Below are 21,286 nucleotides of genomic sequence, written 5' to 3'. Positions count from 1 at the left end.
AACCTCTAGGGACATGCATAATTTATATAGTACATTGTACATTGATCGCTTTCAAATATAGCGCCGTCCTCTCTGTTTACACTAAATATATCTTAGATATATAACATACAATTTTTGTTTCATAGGCAGTTAGCCCAGTTTCCACATACAACACTGGTGTGGGGACTTTTCAAAAGTATAATCCCTCGTGCAGGAATTCAGTGGCGCAGTTTCATGCAAAACGGTAGGATCGGTCTGAACAGCATGAATTGTATCAACGTCATCAATCGAATTGATATGAACTGTTACTTTATACAATAATCGAGTCCTAAACAATGGCCCACTCTGCTCTTAGATTGCATTGAGACTACGGGCTAGGTACGAGGGGATTGCCGCAATCAGTGCTCTACATGGACAAAAATTCATGACATCAGTTAAAGTGCCTGATAATTTAGGCAGGTGTCTGATAAATTAGAAATCACAGTACCACACATTACTTCAATATCAATTTCCGCGACCCGAAGCTCCACTTCTGGCATCCGATTATAACAAGGACGGGAGTTATCATAAAATTTGTAATCACATACTTATATTGATGCCCCTAATGGAAGGGCTAGACCTTGTTGAGATCAAAATGTCGACAATCGATGTCGAACTAAATTTCTGAGATGCGAATAATCAATTTCCCATTAAGGGAATATGCGGAGTATTCATTGTCATTGATACATTTTATTCACGGTAATCCTTATAAAGACGACGCAAAAACTCGTAAATGCTTCGAAATTCAGTGCTGGTTTTAGTAGTATCACTTTAAGGATATATATCTCTTGTTGTTCTTTCTCGTAAGAGATACAAGTATCAAAACATATCACTTTGAATTAAAAAGATATCTATCAAAATCAAAGAAATGTCACTTTTTTCTTTTTATATATCTCTTTGAAAAATATTATACATGTACATTGTATTTGAGAATCATCTCTTTTCTTGATAAATAGTAAAAACGGCTTGCCGTAATTTGTGGTTGAAACAATGCGGTAGGATGCCCGAAAAATGGGCGCATTGTCTAGACCCAAGGCTCAAGTGCACTTACAAGTAAGAAAAGTCGGCCGTACTGTTTACGTAGCCATTAATGTTTTAAATACGTAAACAGTAAATATACAGTATAATGTAAATGTTTTATTTATACGGTCATGGTTTTTGCTATATGTTCATCTTTTGTAAACCCATAATTCAGAGAAATGTTCAAAAGTTTAGACAAGGCACAGAGTGGAGGTTCCGGCTGGGAGCGGATAGTCGTAAAATTGTTGATAAGAGATATACTTAATTTTCGAAATTAAACAATTCTTATCTTTAAAAAATAGTGCTAAGACAAGAATTAATATGGCTATATTGATAGGTAGTAATAATTCACGTTTTCAATATTTTCTCCCTACATGCATAATATTCCAGGGGGTGGGGAAACCCTAAAATACTACTTCACCATAATTTCATTATCTCCGACGTAACTAATGTTGTTGTGATTTCGAATGACTAAAAATCTGACACACCATGTTTTAGTAATTCACGAGATCACAACAAAGTTTTACATTTCTCAACCATTCACAATACATGTTCGTTTATACATGTAGTATCTATGTACGTCTGTACTAGAGTTCAAGTTTCCGCTGCGGAAGAAATCTCAAGCGTCCATTCACTTGTTACGGTACACCATCGTCCGATACAAAGATGAGTTAGCTCGGTAATAAAAGGCCGCAAAGATTCTTCAATTCCACCCAAATTATTCTTGGAAAATTCCATGGGAGTTTCCATTCACTTGTTTTCTAATACAATCTTGATTTTGGGAGTGCATCACAAGATTTGCAAATTTTATCTATCTTTTTTTAAAATAACTATCACCTAGATTAACCATATATACAGGTTCGAGCATACTCGATTTGGAAGTGTGTGCATATGTATTGTATTTAAAATATCAAAAGAGTCAAAACGGACCCAGCATCTGTCTATAACAATGCCCTCTATTTTAGTGTATAACTACTTGTATTTCCTGTATGTGTGAAGGATAATATGCTTCTTTTAGATCTGTATACAATGGAAACATGAAATCTGAGTAAAACTGTGTACCCGAATGTAACTAATGTGATAAAGAAATTCTATCCACATACAACCCTACCTCATTGTCGGCGAGGCTTGACTTTATTACAGGAATTATATAAGTCTGTGTGACCCTCCACGAAACATAACCTTATTATAAGATAACACCCAAGGTATGGACATCTCTCTCTCTCTCTCTCTCTCTCTCTCTCTCTCTCTCTCTCCCTCCCTCTCTCTCTCTCTCTCTCTCGCTCTCTCTCCAAATATCGTTTAAAGATTGATTTCTTTTTGAGTTTGTTATGACAAAATTTTAATAAAGCTTACGAACTCGATATGTTTGAGCATTATATCAAGGTGTTATTGATTTCTGAGAAGAAGAAAAAATAACGTGTTGTATCGGAGAATCTCCTGGTGTCTCCGTGTGTCTACTTATAGCACTAGACAGGGGACTAATACTGTTAGAAACTTCAGAATTTCGGATCCGAGTAAACCGCTTATCAAGCTCATCGAAGAAAAATAAACATCCCTAGATTCTAAACAAAGCACGCACCTGCATATTGTGAAAGCTACATAGAAAGCTAGCAATTCTGTTTTGCTTTATCAGCAGCCTGCTTGACAGACATGCTCTTAACAATAAAAAATCTACTTTCTGCTATCACTGGAAAGGTTAACGAAGCAATAAACTGATGTCTTATCCCTGTTTGAGATAGCGGGAGGGACTTTCCTTATATCTCTAGATTATGCGCATTACGGCGAAGGAATCCCAAAAACCTGGGATTAGGGACTGACAAGTGATATAATAGGTATGGATTTTATTTCAACTTTCAGCCCCTAAATTTTGTTCTTTTTCAGAGAAAATGTCAGAAGTGTGGTCGTCAATAGAGCTTTTAATTTAAGTATCTTCTATTCGCTTGTTTGAAAACGGTTTGCAACGTCTTTTGAAAATGAGTTCATTTTGTCGAAGAGGGATTTAGATTTATGTTGAAGCTTTTGGTGTTAAACTGTCATCAAACTCCAAATTGGCTATCAATAAGAACTAAAATTCTTTAATTTTCTTTTAAAAAGGTATATAACTCATGCATTAGTGGTTTCTTTCTCCTTATGGCTATGCCCAAGTGCATACATCACTATACAAAATGCATTTATTATATGCTAGTTTGGGGGCTTCGGGCACCATTGTAGTTTATACATCATCCGTTACGAACTTGCTCTATGACATTTTAATCAGCGCTATGTGAATTATGCTGTGATGATATGCGGCCCACAATAAGCAGTGTAGACATAGATATTTGATACGGATTTCACGAATAGCCCGAGCTTAGTATATCGGATACATACAGTGTACGACCTCCTCTACAGCCCAATTTAGTCAGTGTTATCATGGAATGAGAGTTTTACAACACGAAGGTAATTTCGAATTATGTAATCATTTAAATCATATTCACGATCAACTGCGGAAAATAAAAGGGGGGGGGGGGTAGAGGGATGTAAAATGCAGATATTAAACGAAACATAATGACAATACAGTACAGTTGTTCTACAATAGATGTACATGTAGTATGTTACTGTGATGAGTGGTACAGCTCAAGGACAATAAGCTGAGTATGTGGTCAATTAACAGTATTTAGATTGAAACAATTCCTTGAATAGCTTCTGTAGTAAACTATGTCATTATTTGATTTACATTTAAAATCTAAGTCAGAACCTGCACTGTACTGTTAGGTTTATCTGAGGTAAGAATGATATCAGGGAGGTGTGTATATATATACCCTCAATCTTTGTCACCCTCTTTTTGATATTTTTATTATTTTGTTTTTGTTTTAATGGCTTGAATGCTTGTTAGAGTAAACGTAAACCTCTGTATATTACATGTACAGTAAGTACATGTATAATTATATGTAGTGTAAGCAGCTCGATAATGACCTCCTGGCTTCTGATCCACAGGTATCAGGTAGCGCTATAAGACTGTGCTACAGGTGTAGCAGACCGGGAGATCAGCAGTCAATATCAATAATATTTTCATTACCTTTACAGATTACTAAAGAAGGGAGTACTCAAAAGAGCCATGCTGGGATCGATGCTCTCTCTGCCGTGAGTTATGGCTGGTCCATGTCAGTAGCGGTCCCTTACTCATTGATCTCACGGCTCTTGGACAGTCACAGCTGAAAACCGCAAAACAACGGCTAGCGGAAGGGTGGCTGACAAAATACCTGTGTATGCTAAATGAACGGTTTTTGACATACTACCTGTATATAATAACGTACGGTTGTACTTATATAGGGTTTATGACAAACTCGCATATCGTTCAAACTATGTGATGATCCCAGATTTCCCATTGGACTAACTGACCCGGACTTTCCTGGATCCTCCGGGATGGATTGTGACGAGACGGAACTTCCGTCCTATTTCCCACAGATCCAACCCAACGTCATCATGACGGCGGTTGTCGTCATCCTCTTCGCTTCTGTCAAAACCTTCTACGACAGGGTACGCCACGAGAGGGCGCGTGTGTCTGTGGTGGTCCTTGGAGCGGGACCCATTGGGCTTACGGCGGCCCTCCTGGCCCTGAAAACTAGACGGGTGTCAAAACTGACCATCTACGAAACGATCGACAAGATCGCAAATCTGAAAAAGGACTACCAAATCGCAATCGACCGGAGAAGTGTCTCGTTCCTTCGCAAAGCAGGGGTGGATTTTGACAATTTAGAAGGATGCTGGGACAACAAGTGTTTCTACACCAGGGTGGGGATTTACTTGGAGTATATGCTGACAACATTGCGACGCTGTAACAAGAACACGGTCACCAAGTTCTCCTGCAAGGTAAGACAATCTACCTGTATAAAACCACAACCCGGGATACCAATGGGCATACATGTTGTAAAGATATGATTGGGACTTGTTTACCACAATGTTGACATTGATGTTCACACTGTTTGACTTGATTCGTACTGTTAACCAATACCTACTAGTAAGGTATTATACGTCATACTCTGTAATACGTTTTGTTACACACCAGTCGTTATAACTGCATCGAACTTAGATCTATGAGTAACCCCATTGTTATACCAAATGAATACCTAGATTATACTCCTCGTTAAATATCTGATGGAAAATTAATGAATATTGCAGTCATTAGTTGTTCAAAAGGATATTATAGAAAACAGCAATTGGCAAACTTCAAAGGATGTTAATCGTAGTATACATAACATAATTAGTGATTTATATTGAAATTCAATTCATACCGTATTGAACCTTTTGAATACTTTGTTTAAAAAGATTGTACTCAATTAAAAAATCGTTACCGAACGACAAAAAATTAAAAAGCAAACGACTGTAAAATAAAAGATTCTTCGATTTTACTTTTATCTTCATCTATAATAAAGGAATTTAAAAATTCACTTGAAAGTCTCCTGATTTGTATTTCTCGTCACAAATTTTATGGGTTTTGTTTCTAAATTTAAAGCGACGATAATTTTATATTTTATATATAGAATTGTGTGTATGCAGTGTGTGTTCTAATCTCTGTTGTCTATCTGTAGAAAATCAAACATTTGTATTAATATCTTAACCACGGACACTTGTTCCTGTTATGAACATGCACCCCTATAGGGTAATGATAACACACTCGTGTCAGTATCACACAATGGGGGTAAACAGACTAAATGGTATTTTAATTGCTTTATGAATTTGCCATAGATAATAAAATGTCGATTTTTACTATGAGCGAAAATGGGCATCTCGGTCAATATTTCACTTGAGTTTCAAACCGAGACGAAGCAACAATTGTGAAATAAACACTCTTTGAACACAGTTAATTTGACAGGGTTGACAGGGTTTATTCGCATCTGAGAAATCTAAGAAGGAGACGACCCATGCTGGACGAGCCGCTTCGTTTCCATAAAGAAGAATTGAAATTGTCTGGCATTGTTGAATGACAATTCTTATTTATCTCCTTTTAACAAGACAAACATTTCCAAACTGATTTTCTTTTCTGTGTGACTTGTAGTTCAAAACAGTGACAAATTAAATATAAATATACAATATACACCATTTTATCGTCAGCCCTGAACTTGCCCACTTTGATTTAAAGGAATCATCAACCGCCCATTTCAGTGACAAAACTAGCGAGGTGTAGCATCCTGTATATTGTGGGCGTACTTAGCGTTCATTGACTAGATATTTAGAATCCTACAGTCCATCCAAAAACGGACACCTTTTTAAAGATTTAGTTCTCCATGATAAGGACACCATATAAGCCATATTTAAAACTATCACCAAATATGCGTCGCATTAGTGTAAGTTAATTTACTCTCATACAATTTGAGGAACGATAATAGTCGATCACTCCGGAAAAACAATTGTCTATGCTCGGAGATCCCATATCCACCAGAGAATAATAAATTCTGTATTGGCAGCGAAAATATTCGACATAGTCAAAACAATAACTGGATACCACCGCATTCCAGTTTAAAAGTATGAGAGAGAGAGAGAGAGAGAGAGAGAGAGAGAGAGAGAGAGAGAGAGCGAGCGAGCGAGCACCAATAAAATCATTTTTAAAGATTTTATCAAAGAAGACCAAGAAATAAAATAACCGCCTGAATATCTTAAACAAAGAAAATTTTCGATCGCAGTATTTCGAAATTTTGCAGAGGTTGTATTATTTGTTCTTTAACATGATAACAGATATTCTCAATCATCATAAAGTAAAACAATTATCTGAAAGGATTTTGAACACGGTGCATGAATTAAGTTCTTTTGTTGAATTCTATCTCTCTCGGAAATAATTTATTTTTTAAATAACACGTATCTACCTTACAAGTTTAACACGTCTATTTAATAGAAATTCTAGATGTCTTAGTGAACCTTACAATCAATTTTTTGTTTGATTTTTTAAAATGTGTTTATATGTCATTTAATTATTTGTTTTTCTTTATTTTATTTCAAATTTTTGAAGAGGGGATGGCATTTTAAGCTTTCAACAAAGCATACACAGACTGACACATAATGTAGCAAGCCATGACTAAATTCTGTTTTATTTGTTATATTTATCTTTTTTCTTATTAATTTATCCGTTTTCTTAAAAAAGTTACGGTATATTTTTTTTTCTTGTATGACTTTCCATAGAGCCTAATTTAAACGATGCAATCTTATTATGTCTAGGAAACATGCTAGCATTTTCAATTTGATACCGGTATATTTGAATCCATTCGATGATGAAAAAAATGATATTGAGGCACACGTAAGAAAATAAGATGAAAGCATACATGAATTATAAAACGTCTAGTATTCCGTAATCTAATTTATAAAAGTGCAAGATAGAAGTTTAAATCCTAAACTCGGTCTCTTGCTGCGCTGGTTTATAAATAAAAGATGCACTGAAAGCAAAAAATAAAGAGCTTCTACAACCGTATACCAGAGATGCTACATTCACTAATTAAGAGTAGAACGTTATTTTTTTTACTGCCCTATACTGTCACGTGACTATGTTATTATGTCTAGTACTGAAAGAAAATACCCCAGGTAGCATTTTTCTATGATCGAGAGATCTGGTTTCTAATAAACAGTCAATCCTCCTTAAGGATACCTTTCATTTCCCTTAAACAGGCAGCTATGGACGGACATTAATCATCATGCTCGCTTGCAAACTCTCAACACGTGTAACGTGACACGAAAGATGCTGTTCTATTCCTTGATCAATCGCCACAACAGGAAGACATATCTGGTCATTGCAAATCATCAAGTGAAATGTTTTTTCGCTCATTTCTTGCGCACTCGTCTTCATACGCTGCACATGTTGTAAAAATTTTACGATAGTTTTCATCTAAAAGGACCAATAATGCGCTGTACACTTTGATCCACACTTAGCAAGACAATTGGAAACTGTGCAAATACTTGGATTCAAAGAAGCTTGAATTGGTTTTCCCCATGAGACAATCGGTTTTATACAGTGAAGCCCATGCCTGCTGGCATCATCCATTTTATTCATCAATTAAAAGTAATTTACTGAAAATTGCCCAATAACTTACTCTTTTCAGTTTCAAAATTTATCAGTTTGCACTTCTTCATTAATCTCGCGAAGCCATCAAACCGACCGCTTTTCGCTGTTTTGAATTTACTGATAAAAGATACCATCAATTCGCTAAATCTGTAATTTTAAAAGCTTCTCCTAGCTGAGGCTGTTGGGATTCTTTTCTTTCAATCGATGTTCTAAAGCCACATTGTGTCCCCTCGAACGTCGGTCCATTTCCTGGTTGGCTTCGCACTGCAGGCATGCAAAAGTTTTTTCCGTCTTAGAGAATTCAAAATACAAAGTTTTTCTGTTTAACTTATTGCAGGGTTCGATTCATTTGCAAATGCAAATAACTTTTCATAAAAGCTTTGCACTTTAATTGCAGAAATCGTTAATTGTAACAAAGGGCTGTACACATAGCTATTCGTAACGTAACATCACCTGACGGCTTTACATGTATTAATACCATTGGTCGTTATTGGATTTGATGAAAAACAAAATTACAGTTTCTACGAATATAGGAGAGTGATGATGATTGGTTTCTCTGCAAGATTGGATTCTTTTCTATAGGATTGACATTGATTATCTACAATAGGACTCTTCTATCACACTGTACAACAAGCTACACATGTCAAGTTTAACCTGTCAACCATCTGACATCTTCACTTTCTTTGACGTACATGTAGCATAACCTAATTGTCACATTGTACAGTATGACTTGGTTATAATATAACCTGTCTGACACATTGTACATGATAACTTGGTTATAACCCAACTGTCACATTGTACAGGATAGCTGGGTTATAACCTAACTGTCACATTGTACAGGATAGTTGGGTTATAACCTAACTGTCACATTGTACAGGATAGCTTGGTTATAATCTAATTGTCACAATGTACAGGATAGCTGGGTTATAACCTAACTGTCACATTGTACAAGATAACTGGATTATAACCTGTCACATTGTACAGGATGGCTTGGATATACTGTCATATTGTACAGGATAACTTGGTTATAACCTAACTGTCACAATGTACAGAATAACTTGGTTATAATCTAATGATCACAATGTACAAGATAGCTGGGTTATAACCTAACTGTCACGTTGTACAAGATAACTGGATTATAACCTGTCACATTGTACAGGATGGCTTGGATATACTGTCATATTGTACAGGATAACTTGGTTATAACCAAACTGTCACATTGTACAGGATGGCTTGGTTATACTGTAGACGTACTTTTGTCCGCGTGGTATTAATTTACGCTATGAACGCGGGCACAAATTTTCCGCGGAATTTTTTCCCAGTGTACTTAAAGTGCATTTCGGAATGTAATTTTAAAATTGCATTACATGAATAAGAATAATTGGAAGTTACTACATTCTATACATGTAACACTTGCATATACGTGTACCCAGTGTATATCGTTTTTATCTATGCATACTGTCAAACGAATTTGTATTGAGAATTCACTTAATAAATAATTAATACTCCTAAAGATTTGAATTTTCTGTAAATTTACTTGCATGAAATTTAAACTTCTCCCAGCTTGAGATAACGGCACGTGTCAGACGACAAATAGCCCCAAGCGAGTGTGTCTTTCAATGACCCAATTAACCACACGCTAAGACCCGTGTTTTTACTGCAATTTTTAGATCCCTTTGTGCTCTGACTTTTAAGTGATAAAACTGATCAACTCATAATTTAAACTACATGTGAACCCATAAATTGACAGTTACTATTAATTAAAGATGTGGTGTTTCACAAGACGATTTTAGCCAGCGTCGTAACATCTTGACGGCGAACTAGTGACTACCGACTAGTGCACAACCGATAATTACTGTTCACAGTGAACAGTTCTTACAATTTAAGTCCAAAGTTGGACAAATTCTAGGTAATGAAAATCGCTCAGAACCAAATTTAATAATAATTATTCAAATGATTTTTTTTTCATTCAAAGAATCCGCGTAAATTTTTAACCGCGGATTAAAATGATATTGTGATTCCGCGGAATTATGACCCCGTGGAAAAAAATACGTCTACAGTAATCTAATTGTCACAATGTACAGGATAGCTGGGTTATAACCTAACTGTCACATTGTACAAGATAACTGGATTATAACCTGTCACATTGTACAGGATGGCTTGGATATACTGTCATATTGTACAGGATAACTTGGTTATAACCTAACTGTCATATTGTACAGGATAACTTGGTTATAACCTAACTGTCACATTGTACAAGATAACTGGATTATAACCTGTCACAATGTACAGGATGATTTGGATATACTGTCATATTGTACAGGATAACTTGGTTATAACCTAACTGTCATATTGTACAGGATAACTTGGTTATAACCTAACTGTTACATTGTACAGGATAACTTGGTTATAACCTAACTTTTACATTGTACAGGATGGCTTGGTTATAACCTTAGTATCACATTGTACAAGATAACTGGATTATAACCTGTCACATTGTACAGGATGGCTTGGTTATAACCTAACTGTTACATTGTACAGGATAACTTGGTTATAACCTAACTGTCACATTATACAGGATAGCTTGGTAATAACCCTACTGTCACATTGTACTGGATAATTCGGTTATAACCTGTCACATTTTACAGGGATACTTTGGTTTGTTTATAATCTGGTGATTATCGTACTCTACAGAATATATATATTGGCTATTAAGTACATGTAACTAAGTAACTGTCACTTTGAACTTTTACACCCGACTACAATTTAATGTTCTATATTTGGCATTTTGGTGATACTGTTGGGAACTTCCCGCTTAGAGTGCAGTTTTCGGACCGCAGAGCTTTTGTCAAACGACCTCTATTTTGGTTTTTAATTTTTCTTAGTTTACTTTATAAAGAAACATTTTTTGATAATATAATTGCAAATAGCAAATTAAAACAACTATCATTAAAATTTTTATCGAGAATTATTCGTGCAGCATGCAGAAATTTGCATCTAGCCTCGAGTTATCGCTCTTACTTCGTGCTGGTCACGAAAATGTATAATGAGGTAACCATATTTCATTTAAGAAAAAAAAAAATCGCGATTGAAATATAATCTTCAATGAATTACGTGGCTTTTTATAGATCATTATATTCAGGTATATTCAATTCTGTACAATGTGACAGTTAGATATTTATTTTTCATAATCACTGCAGCAAATTCATCTTTTGCTATTGATCCCGAGTCTAAATAATTTAGGGATCTTGCTTTTTTATCTCTCCCACAATGTGTGGATGTTCCGAGATTTTAAGAAATGAAGTGGTAAATAATTAGCTTTTATCACAAATTTTGATTAAAGTAACCATATTGAAAACGTTGATTAGGAGAAATCTCCTGGTCGTATGGAAATCTTTAGTGCATTTGATCAATGTGCGCTCATCAACTGGATTTTTTTTTATCAAACCGGTAATTGTGGAGAATACTACATTAGCGGGATTGATTTTACCGAAGCAAATTTGCCCTTAAATTGTCGTCTATTTGCCAATTTCACTAAGTCTGCAGACAATTAGTTTTCTAAAACTATTTTGGTGAAAATTGAAAGAATAAGGGATAAGGAAGAATCCATGTCTGCATATATATCTGTTCAACACATTGAGAGAGAGAGAGAGAGAGAGAGAGAGAGAGAGAGAGATGACATGCATGGCAGTCAATTGACAAGGGAGTACGTACTAAATTTCGCATTATTCTAAGGAAGTTTTATTAATAGGGACGTCCATGGCCTCTAACTTATAATTGTTGATTAATTAACACCTTCATCAATTGCTGTGACAGAATCAATCTAGGAATTGGATTACCATAAACCGATATCACCGGAAAGAAATAGAAGACGGAAGAATACTCTGCGTTTTATTTATTCTGAATGGTGGTTCCCTCTCATTGATCGTGTTCAACAAGGTGTCTTTATGATCGCTGTATTTTACAGTCCGTCAATTCTGAGCTTTCCCAACCCGCCGTATATCACCACGCTGTCCCTAGGATCCCTGGAGCCGGGTCCCCCTATACCTAATGGACCTTGGTCCTTTCAAGTGACGATTTGTGAACGCTCTCGTTATCCCCAATAAATCCTGGGAAATCCTGTTTGGTTGGTAGACAATTTTTTTTATCGGTTTTTGTCTGTTATGTCGGTTTAATAAAGCAATATTGGAGGCACTGCCAGTACAAAGGAAGACTATCATTATCGGGTTTTTGACATCTCCTGAAACTCTATCTACACATTGTTCGTTGATTCTGCTCTCATCTACGAGGGGTTTCTTTTCTATGATAATCTAAAGTCTAGATGTACTAGTAAGTAGCCTGTTTACACATATCGGAAAACCAGTAAATATACGAGGACCATTGTAACAAGGACGTCTACTGGGGTGGGGGGGGGGGGGGATGGGGGCAAAAGGTAAAAGACTCTCCCTTCTGTAGGCCCAGTAACAAGTTGTTTTAATTTATTCCTTTACTCAATATAATGTAATAGAAGAACATGTCTGTTTTATTACAATCATAAAAGTTAAAAGAGATAAAACAGAAATTATAATCAAGCATTTGAAAAGCATTGTACAATATGTATACCATGATAATGGAAAGAGATAAGGAAGGCATAAGCACATATAATCGGATAACAATGTACAATATTTATTTAGAACTTACTATAAAAAGTTTCTATAATATAGTATGATGATTTCAATGACAACAGAACCTCATAACACCGAAAGATGTACCATCTACCAGTTTCCAATTAGAGCAATCAATTTTTTTAAATAGAATTCTTATAATCATTTTGGATGAGTCGTTCATATAAACACCAAGAAAGGTTTATTACTAATAATTTCATTAAGGGAGTCCCTTTCAGTTTGCTTATATAGCTACTTATCACATAAGCTGCTTATGTCTTTACAAAATGACCGAACTCCAGCTCAAAAGTCAAGAAAATGGAATTTCCTAGAAGTAGCAGGGATACCAGGGGAAAATACAATTATTTCTTGTGGAAGCAGGTGCTTTATATTCGTCCTCTGTAATGCAGAGATATATGATGAACATTTTTGTCTATTTTGATACACTCCATGCGCGGATCTAGAGGGGGGGTCGGGGGGGTCCCGACCCCCCCCCCCCCCCTGGAAAATGAAAATTTATTAAATTTACATAGTAAAATTATCGCGAAAATATGCCTCGGACCCCCCCTGGCAAACACAATTATCCTTCGGACCCCCCCCCCCCCTGGAAAAATTTTCTGGATCCGCGCATGCAATCTGTCTCATTACTTGAAACATGGCTTTTAATAACTCATGCATATTGTCGTTCACTGAATTTGATTTTATCAAATTAGATTAATTACTTGACTATATATGTATAGTCGTGTACTTAAGTTATTTTGATAATTTTCTTTTCCTTTTTATTTGGGGGGGGGGGGGTTCATAAGTAAAATTGATCACGTCCGCATTTGACAAAAGAGTCAAACTGTAAATAAATTTTATTAAGACGAACGGATGGAGAAGAATAACTTCCAATCATTATTTGTGTTCTTCTTTGATCTGTTAGTTGGCCGGTCTGTTACTCGTAAATTTAATCATAAATAATTTAAAAGTGACACTGCACGGTCGCCGTACGTGCATGGATTTATCGCACGTCATCCCAATTGACTGTCAACATGAAATGTGTGTCAACAAAACATGAAGTATCATCTGTGATATCTAAGGAAGAAAATTGTCAGTGACGTCAAAAAACAACCTGGTGTAAAAATATAATGTGCATTGAGAACTGCGTTATCTCTCCGGGAAAGAGTGAGACTGGGCACACGCATTGTGCCATAACTGATGGAATAATTGTCCGTCAAACAGCACTGGTGGATCACTCTCTCCTATCGCTAGTTCACTAAACATATATACCGGTGGTATACAGATTAAAGGGTGATAAACACAAACAAGCCCTCAATATTTCAATTTAGTTAAAACCCAGTCGCACGCGAAGTGTTAAAGGATCGGAGCTGTTTAAGTGTTTATGAATCGAGTGAGACCATGCGCGGATATGGAAGATGAGTCCCCCAGATAGCGAGGCGATACTGTTCACTAGAGGGAATCCAGAGAGGGGCTCCGAACCAAACAGGTAGTCCTCGGGATAGAAGTCCATCCGAGTCCTTGTGGAGCAGATACCATAGTAAACGAGTGCTATCGATGCGGACTTTACCTATCCATTCTTCAAAAGTAGTGTATTAACTTTCAACGTGGCTCTACAATAATTACATCACATACATGTATATAAGACCGTAATTATCAGGATGGCATTAACGTGCATAATTAAAAGCAATATGGTGTTATTACCTGATCCTCTTACGGCGCTCATCACTCACCACAGAGTCGAAGAGATGCATTACGGCCTGTAGAAGGAAGGGATGACTTGTAATTCGACCATGGAGTCTGTACACGATTACCAACTTCAGCAGAATATGCTGATCACCCTGTTGTTTCTAGCCTTGTTTACGGGGTGGAGGACGTTCTATGACCGAGTCAAACGCTCCCTTCGTCAGGTGACGGTGGTGGTAGTGGGAGGGGGGCCTGTTGGGCTGCTAGCGGCTTTCCTGGCCCTCAGATCGGGCAGGGCCGGCAAGATCGTAATCTTTGAGGAAAAGGACAGGAAGAGCATTCTGAATGGACAATATCAGTTGACATTTGATCGACAAAGTGTGGAATTTCTTAGAGAATCGGGAATAGATTTTGACAACATCGAGGGTTGTCGCCATGATAACAACTTTACAACAAAAGTTGGTGTGTTTGTGGAGTTTATTCTGGTCAGGCTGACGACACCTGACAACAACGTCACACTGCGATTCGGCAGTAAGGTAACTTTTTGGTTGCTGCAATCTCGTAAAACCTTTCCTCTGTATAGTCAGTAATCTCTAACTCGGACAAAAGCTCTTTGAATTGTAGATTTTAACCTGTAGTTTTTATCGCCTCTTTAAAAGGTCATAAAATTGTGTCCTTAAATAAATCAGAGAGAGAGAGAAAGAGAGAGAGAGAGAGAGAGAGAGAGAGAGAGAGAGAGAGAGAGAGAGAGAGAGAGAGTTTAGGTTATTAAGAGAGGGCTGTGCACTTCATGCACTGTTAATGCTTACACGTTATATTCTGTGCTTATACCCAATTAACTACGAAACTGGTGATGTTAGATGTAAATATATTCAATCGTTATATACAATTCATAGTGTATGGTAATCGCTTCTTAATCTTATCGGTTGTACTATAAGATTAAGTAAATCCACAATTACAAGGCCCACTCCTTTTAGATCTTTATTGAATTAAGACCTTCTTTTCTCGCCTATTCTAGATTAAGTTATTAGTTGTAGACATAATAATTAAGTGCTTTTTAAACTTTGGGTTTTATTAAACAAAGAGAAAATGAATGAACAAGTTAATTTCAAACTTTACAATACATTATGTTTCGCCAACATTTGAACGGGTGACATAATAATAAGATTCTGTAATTATTTTCAACAGTTTTCTTAAATTACATAAGAATACATTCAATACACACTTTGGTGAAAACACAAATAATAAAAAAAATGGAAGACTTCTAAATGCATTGAGTGAAACGTGGTGCAATTCCCACACTGGGCAAACTAAGCCAGCAATTCTACTGTTGATCGAGCAGCCGTAATGATGGATTTCCTTAATGTGCGGCCCGCGTAATGATGGCTTCGACATGTAAGATGTATATGTCTGTCTTTGATATGGTTCTCAGAAATCTTGTAATTATTTTATGGCATCGTTTTTCTTCATTTGTTGATAGAAACAGAGTTTATTATCAAAGACCTTTGATTCTTTGACGATGCATGTTTGTTTTTGATTGGTGTTGAACAGATCTTGAGAGAGGCCGCGCGCTGTCGTAAAACGATATCTCCATAGCCCTTTGTCACGATTCGTTTGAAAATTATACTCAAATGAATCCTGGACAATTATATATCAAAATATCATAGTCATAAATCATAATAATATTTGTTTCAAATAAAAATAGTGTGTTAGAAGGCGCTAATTCTATACCAGTCTGCGCGGTGTAAATTCACTGGTCCTAACTTAATGAATCAATTACTGGCTGAAGCCTGCTGCCTTCTCTCACAGCTTTGACAATAATTGGACCAGTATTTTAATAGAAACAGTCCCTATCTCTAGCCCAGAGACAGCTATACCAGGTTACGTGGCAGAAACAGGCGTTAATTAAGCCTGTTTAATATCCCTGACGCATTGATACGGTCGTTACTTACCATGATTTGACAATTTTCGCCAGTGTCGTTTATAATTCTATTACGATATTTTAATGGACCCGGAGAGATAAAGGGTTTGGAATATAGAGGGGGGGGGGGTCGGTTACAATATCATAATTTTCGCACTTTCAGGCGACCATGTAACAGTGTTACAATGTATATATGCTATAGTGACCATGAAGTGACCATACATCAATCTGAAGAACACCAGTCTTTATAAACTAATCCTTTAATTATGATATTTTATACTTTCAAAATACTTGAAATTCAAAGTAAAAAGCAGGTATTCACATTGGGAACTATCATGCACGCAGGGAAACTGAATTTTACGAATCCGGGTTTTTTTGGGGAGGGGGCGCTGAGGAGGAAAATTCTCCAGTTTTCTTCTTTCACCTCTGTTCACCTTCAAAGAACGCAGCTCATTGTGTATCAAACTGTTTGACATCTCTTTGAAATGGAAACAGATTTCACGTTACAATTGAATTTGATAGAAGACGGGTCGGAATGATGATAATAATGATAATACACCGACCTTTTTATCGATAAGATACGAAGATATGATTTGAATGATAAACAGACTTGTAGGTACGGTGAAGTCTGGCACATAAAACAAGCTGTTATAATAAGGAACAGTATTTGGGGAATGATTAAGTCCACCGGACAATAGGGATTAAGCGGACATTCCATGTTCCACTCACAGTTAAAAAACATAAACACAAGAAATCTAAAATATTGGAAATTAATATGTTTTTACGAACTCATGGCATTAAAGTCTTTAATTTCGACCTATACAAAGCCACATGTACATGTATCCTTTAAATCATCCATATAAGGTAGTCTCTATTTGAAAATTATTTTGGATATATGGATAAAATAAAATTCAAATCTTTTTCAAAGGATGTAATTTTGCATTGAATGATCTTGCGAGGATATGGTTTCATTTCTTTATCGATTGTTTAATTTTCATCGCAACGAATTGTCATGCAAATTAAATTACACCTCGTTTCTGCATGGTGTAACATGTGAGTGCTCTCTCGTCATAACATTTCAGGCTCTTTATTCCCAAATCACTAGCATGAATTTTAATACACTAAATGTACAGATTTACACAATGATTTCAATGGAATTTTCACAGGTTAGTTTTCTCGGTAAAAGCTTTTGCGCTTTTAGTGTGCGCCTAATCGCGCAGGCATGTGTTCACATCAAATCATGGGCCGATCTGACCACAATATTGATTTTATAACGATGATCAATTCAATCATTAACAATTCTGCTCACACATTTACTGACTATAAAATGGGTTTTGGAATTAAAGACCCGACAACATGCCGTTTTCCCCAATATATATGGAAGTTTGATGTAGCTTTTTATATATAAGGATTTGTTTAATTAAGCATGAATTCTGCAGTCTTGCTTTAAAGTGAAAAAAAAAACCTGATAAAAACTTTTACGTAGATATGTACATGTATGTAAAAAAAATATATAAATTACGTTTTCTAAAATTCGTGTAAACACTAGAAATCTAGTGCAATTGTATACTAAATTGCTTGAATTTAACCAATTGTAAGGCCTGTAGCTGGTGAGGGATTTTGTCCAGTCCATGGGTTTTCCTGTCTTCAAAACGTCCTTAAAGAAGATGGGTGGGTAAAGCGTGTAAACTGCCTATATAAGTACGGATAAAATACTCTAAAATTAAAAGATTAACTAATCTGATAATTTTTTGAAAAATCCTTCAAAACAAAACAATTTCATATAACATCGATCTGTAACCCTTAAATATTTCTATTATATGAATTTCGTTGATTCAAACTAACATATGCGTATCAAACCATCCAAAAAGTGTCATTTTTTAGAACTTTAATGTCTTTTCTTTTATAAACTGGGGCTATGCTCAATATTTTTTGTCATAGTCTAAATAAGTTCTAATGGAAAACAAACCGATTTCAATCAACAAAATCATGGAGATGACCCACTATATATTAAGAATATCATATTGTATCCAAACAATTGAACATTTTAGAAAAATAACACAAGTCCATAAATTCGTGGCCAATGTTGTATATTGCACAATTCTTTGTGTCTGAAATGGCTCAGTGGTTAGAGTACCAGACTTAAGGTAACAATATAGAACTAGGCTTTTTAGATTGTGGGTTTAATACCACCAAAACTTAAGGCAATATTTTTTTTTCTAGTCATTTGTTAGAATACCCAAAACTGGATGTAGTTAAAAATCCCTTAAACTTTTATCAAAATGTTTTCAAATAGGTTTATTTGGAAATATATAAATTTGAAAATGTATTTTACGACTGAACCAAATGGACATTTGCGCTATCTAATTCACCCATCTTCTTTCAAGAGGTAGTTTAAGAAGGGCAACAAATAAACCATCAGTCTTTAAAACTTTAGACACGTTATACATGTAGGTTCTGATATTTAAACTTAAAAATTTGAATATTTTACTATACATGTAGCTTTATACAAAGCTCTTCTTTTTAAGGAGTTTGATATAGTCTAAAAATGGCAACGACCATCCAGCTGTTGAACAGTTTTAGTGGCGTTCGAATTAGCGTCGACGTCAAAATTTCAAAATGTTTTCATTTTGACGCAATGTCTTCCTCGCGCAAGTACGTAGATGATTCAATGTATATTAAAAGATATATAGTTAATGAGTACGATTTTTCTTGTGGTTTCAGTTTGACAAAGAGACATGCAAAGAACTGGATGGAATTCAAGGGCGATTACTTGTCATAGCGTGCGACGGAAGGAATGGACAAGCATCGCGATTGCTGGGATTGGACGAATTCTCAGAGCAGCACTCTTGTAATGCTTACGGTGCTATAGCCGCCATTGAACGCACAGAGGCGCGGGATGTTCCTACGCCAGAAAAAAGAGTCCATAATTTGACATTTGATTTATCAGCTTATGGAGCATATCATTCTGACAATGATTGCTCTCCAGGGTTTAGTCTGAAGGTTTTCGGCAACAGCAAACATCGATTTATATCACTAGCCATTTCAAAGTGCGAATCATCCGTGGTCAAAGCTCTCAGGACAATTCTCGATCGATCGGTAAGTGTCGATTATCGATGATCAGCCAGAGACGGGGTTGGTAATAGGTAGACACGATCTCACACTTTGTCCGTATGTCTGGCTGTTTATGTATGTTTTCGTCTGGTCTCTTTAATTCTTTCGTGTTGTAACATTTCAAAAAAAAAAAAAATGATTGATTTGCATTGATATTTAAAATTCAAACTAAAATCTAGTTGACAAATTTTAGTTTTTAGGATCTTGGCCTTGACCCTTTTCTTTAAGAGGCAGAAAAAATTGTCGTCTTTCTATTTAATTGTTTTGTTGTGTATCAGTGCTTCCGTCTTTTTATAATAGTTGACAAGTGTCATATCTAAGTGAAGAATCTTAGTACCACTACAGATAAATATTTGACTAAACATGCACTTAAAGTATCACCCGTTCTCAATTTCTTTACGATCAGCAAAATTCAGCGATTTTTATTTATTTTTAGATAACGCTTTTGCTACAAACTTAGAAAGAAGCGGACATGTTGATATTAATTTTATACCCTGGAAGTGATGTTCAACAACGTTTGACTTATACCATAACGTTATGCATTTATGACTGTTTTATATTGAAAAACTGAAACTATGAAACTTGTTACCAAGTTTTATAGATTAGTAATTTATGTTCAATTTTTTAAATACAAGTTTCATTTAGCAGTTAAATTGTTTGCAATCATTTAATACACGATATAGATATTACATTCCGACTAAAAACTCTTTAAGCACTACCCTTGGAATTCAAAGCGTTTTACATTCGCTTACATGCGATTGAGATTTGGCGAGATTCTCGCTTTTTGCGTCAGTTTCAATGCATTAACAGATCGTAAAGCGCTATTTTTAGTATTAGATGCATCCGTTGCGACGTTCAATACAGTCAATTCTCATTTGGAAAAGATATTATTATGCAATTGGCTTTATCTTAGTTTTGCATGGGTGAAAACAGACAGTGTAAGATAAAATTGCGACGTGCAATCTATATTCTGACGTAGAAGCTATCAACTTCCCAGTATTTTGCACATTTTTTTGTTCGTTAATTTCCATACAAAAGTTGTAAAGAATAGCCAATCGAACTAAAGTATATTACCGTTGACAAAGGCTTGTTTATATCTTTCTATTTTACAGATGATGAGGAACATTTTCATGAAGTGCTTCAACCTTTATAAAATGGGGTATGAGCAGTCGCTGAGCGAGTCATACGCATTGAACCACATGAAATTCAGTCCCCGTCTGTTTGAGATCAAACTGTCCCAGAGGTGTGAGACGGTGGCCTACTTCCATGACTGTGATACCTTTGTGTTGGCGGAGGGGGAGGCGGCTCTCTCCTTTAACTTCCACACAGGTATACAATTTGTTCACCATCGTGTATTTTATCAAAGATTTTCCAGTGGCTCTTGGTCTATTCATGATAAGTTTGAGCTTGGGGAATAAAATCTTACCGACAAGCTGAATAAAAACCATGATAACATGTTTTACATCAGTGGATTGCGCTAGCGGTTGTGTTTGGGTATAAAATGAATTTGATATGCATAATTGTGATACATTCTAGATAAAAAAAAATTCCAACAATAATTTATTCAATCTGTTATTTTCAGGGCTTGACATCAATCCGGCCATACGCGGCCTAATGTCTCTATCAAAGTTCATAGAAATGATCACCTTAGCCGAATCGGAACATTCCATATCGAACGCACTCCTCTTCAAGATGAAGCACAATGAGTTTGTTTGTAAAGACCTTATACGCAACGGACTGCGGGAATACATGTTTTCGTGAAGAGTTCCCATCTCTTGGCCTCATCCCACCCTTCCTGACAAGCTGTAGCGGAAGCAGTATTTATAGATACACCAGCATCCGATCCACGTGACG

General features: G+C 36.0%; 1 protein-coding gene across 5 annotated transcripts; it reads left to right on the top strand.

Annotated features, from left to right (window-relative positions):
• Window positions 1-2,125: 2,125 nt before the first annotated feature.
• LOC105340540 (uncharacterized) lies at window positions 2,126-21,286 on the top strand. Of its 5 annotated transcripts, none has more exons than XM_034483348.2 (5): window positions 2,126-2,243; window positions 4,105-4,890; window positions 19,043-19,417; window positions 20,545-20,761; window positions 21,015-21,286. In XM_034483348.2, exons 2-5 carry the CDS (start codon window positions 4,444-4,446, stop codon window positions 21,191-21,193), a joined length of 1,218 nt encoding a protein of 405 aa, XP_034339239.1. In that variant the 5' UTR covers window positions 2,126-2,243; window positions 4,105-4,443; the 3' UTR covers window positions 21,194-21,286. The 5 variants fall into 5 exon arrangements, with proteins under 5 accessions (XP_034339239.1, XP_011444958.2, XP_011444957.2 ...); XM_011446656.4 differs by lacking the exon at window positions 2,126-2,243 and adding an exon at window positions 2,726-2,873; XM_011446655.4 differs by lacking the exon at window positions 2,126-2,243 and adding an exon at window positions 3,319-3,477.

Source organism: Magallana gigas, chromosome 3 (genome assembly GCF_963853765.1).
Source record: "Magallana gigas chromosome 3, xbMagGiga1.1, whole genome shotgun sequence".
In the NCBI taxonomy this organism is placed as follows: domain Eukaryota; kingdom Metazoa; phylum Mollusca; class Bivalvia; order Ostreida; family Ostreidae; genus Magallana; species Magallana gigas.
This window is presented reverse-complemented; position numbering and strand designations above follow the sequence as displayed.

What these genes read in the sequence shown, in the direction of transcription:
- LOC105340540 (XM_034483348.2), top strand. Translation starts at nt 4,444, where the DNA reads ATGGATTGTGACGAGACGGAACTTCCGTCCTATTTCCCACAGATCCAA. An exon ending in TCACCAAGTTCTCCTGCAAG is followed by an intron (nt 4,891 to 19,042) that starts GTAAGACAATCT and finishes TTGTGGTTTCAG; the next exon opens with TTTGACAAAGAGACATGCAA. An exon ending in CTCCTTTAACTTCCACACAG is followed by an intron (nt 20,762 to 21,014) that starts GTATACAATTTG and finishes TGTTATTTTCAG; the next exon opens with GGCTTGACATCAATCCGGCC.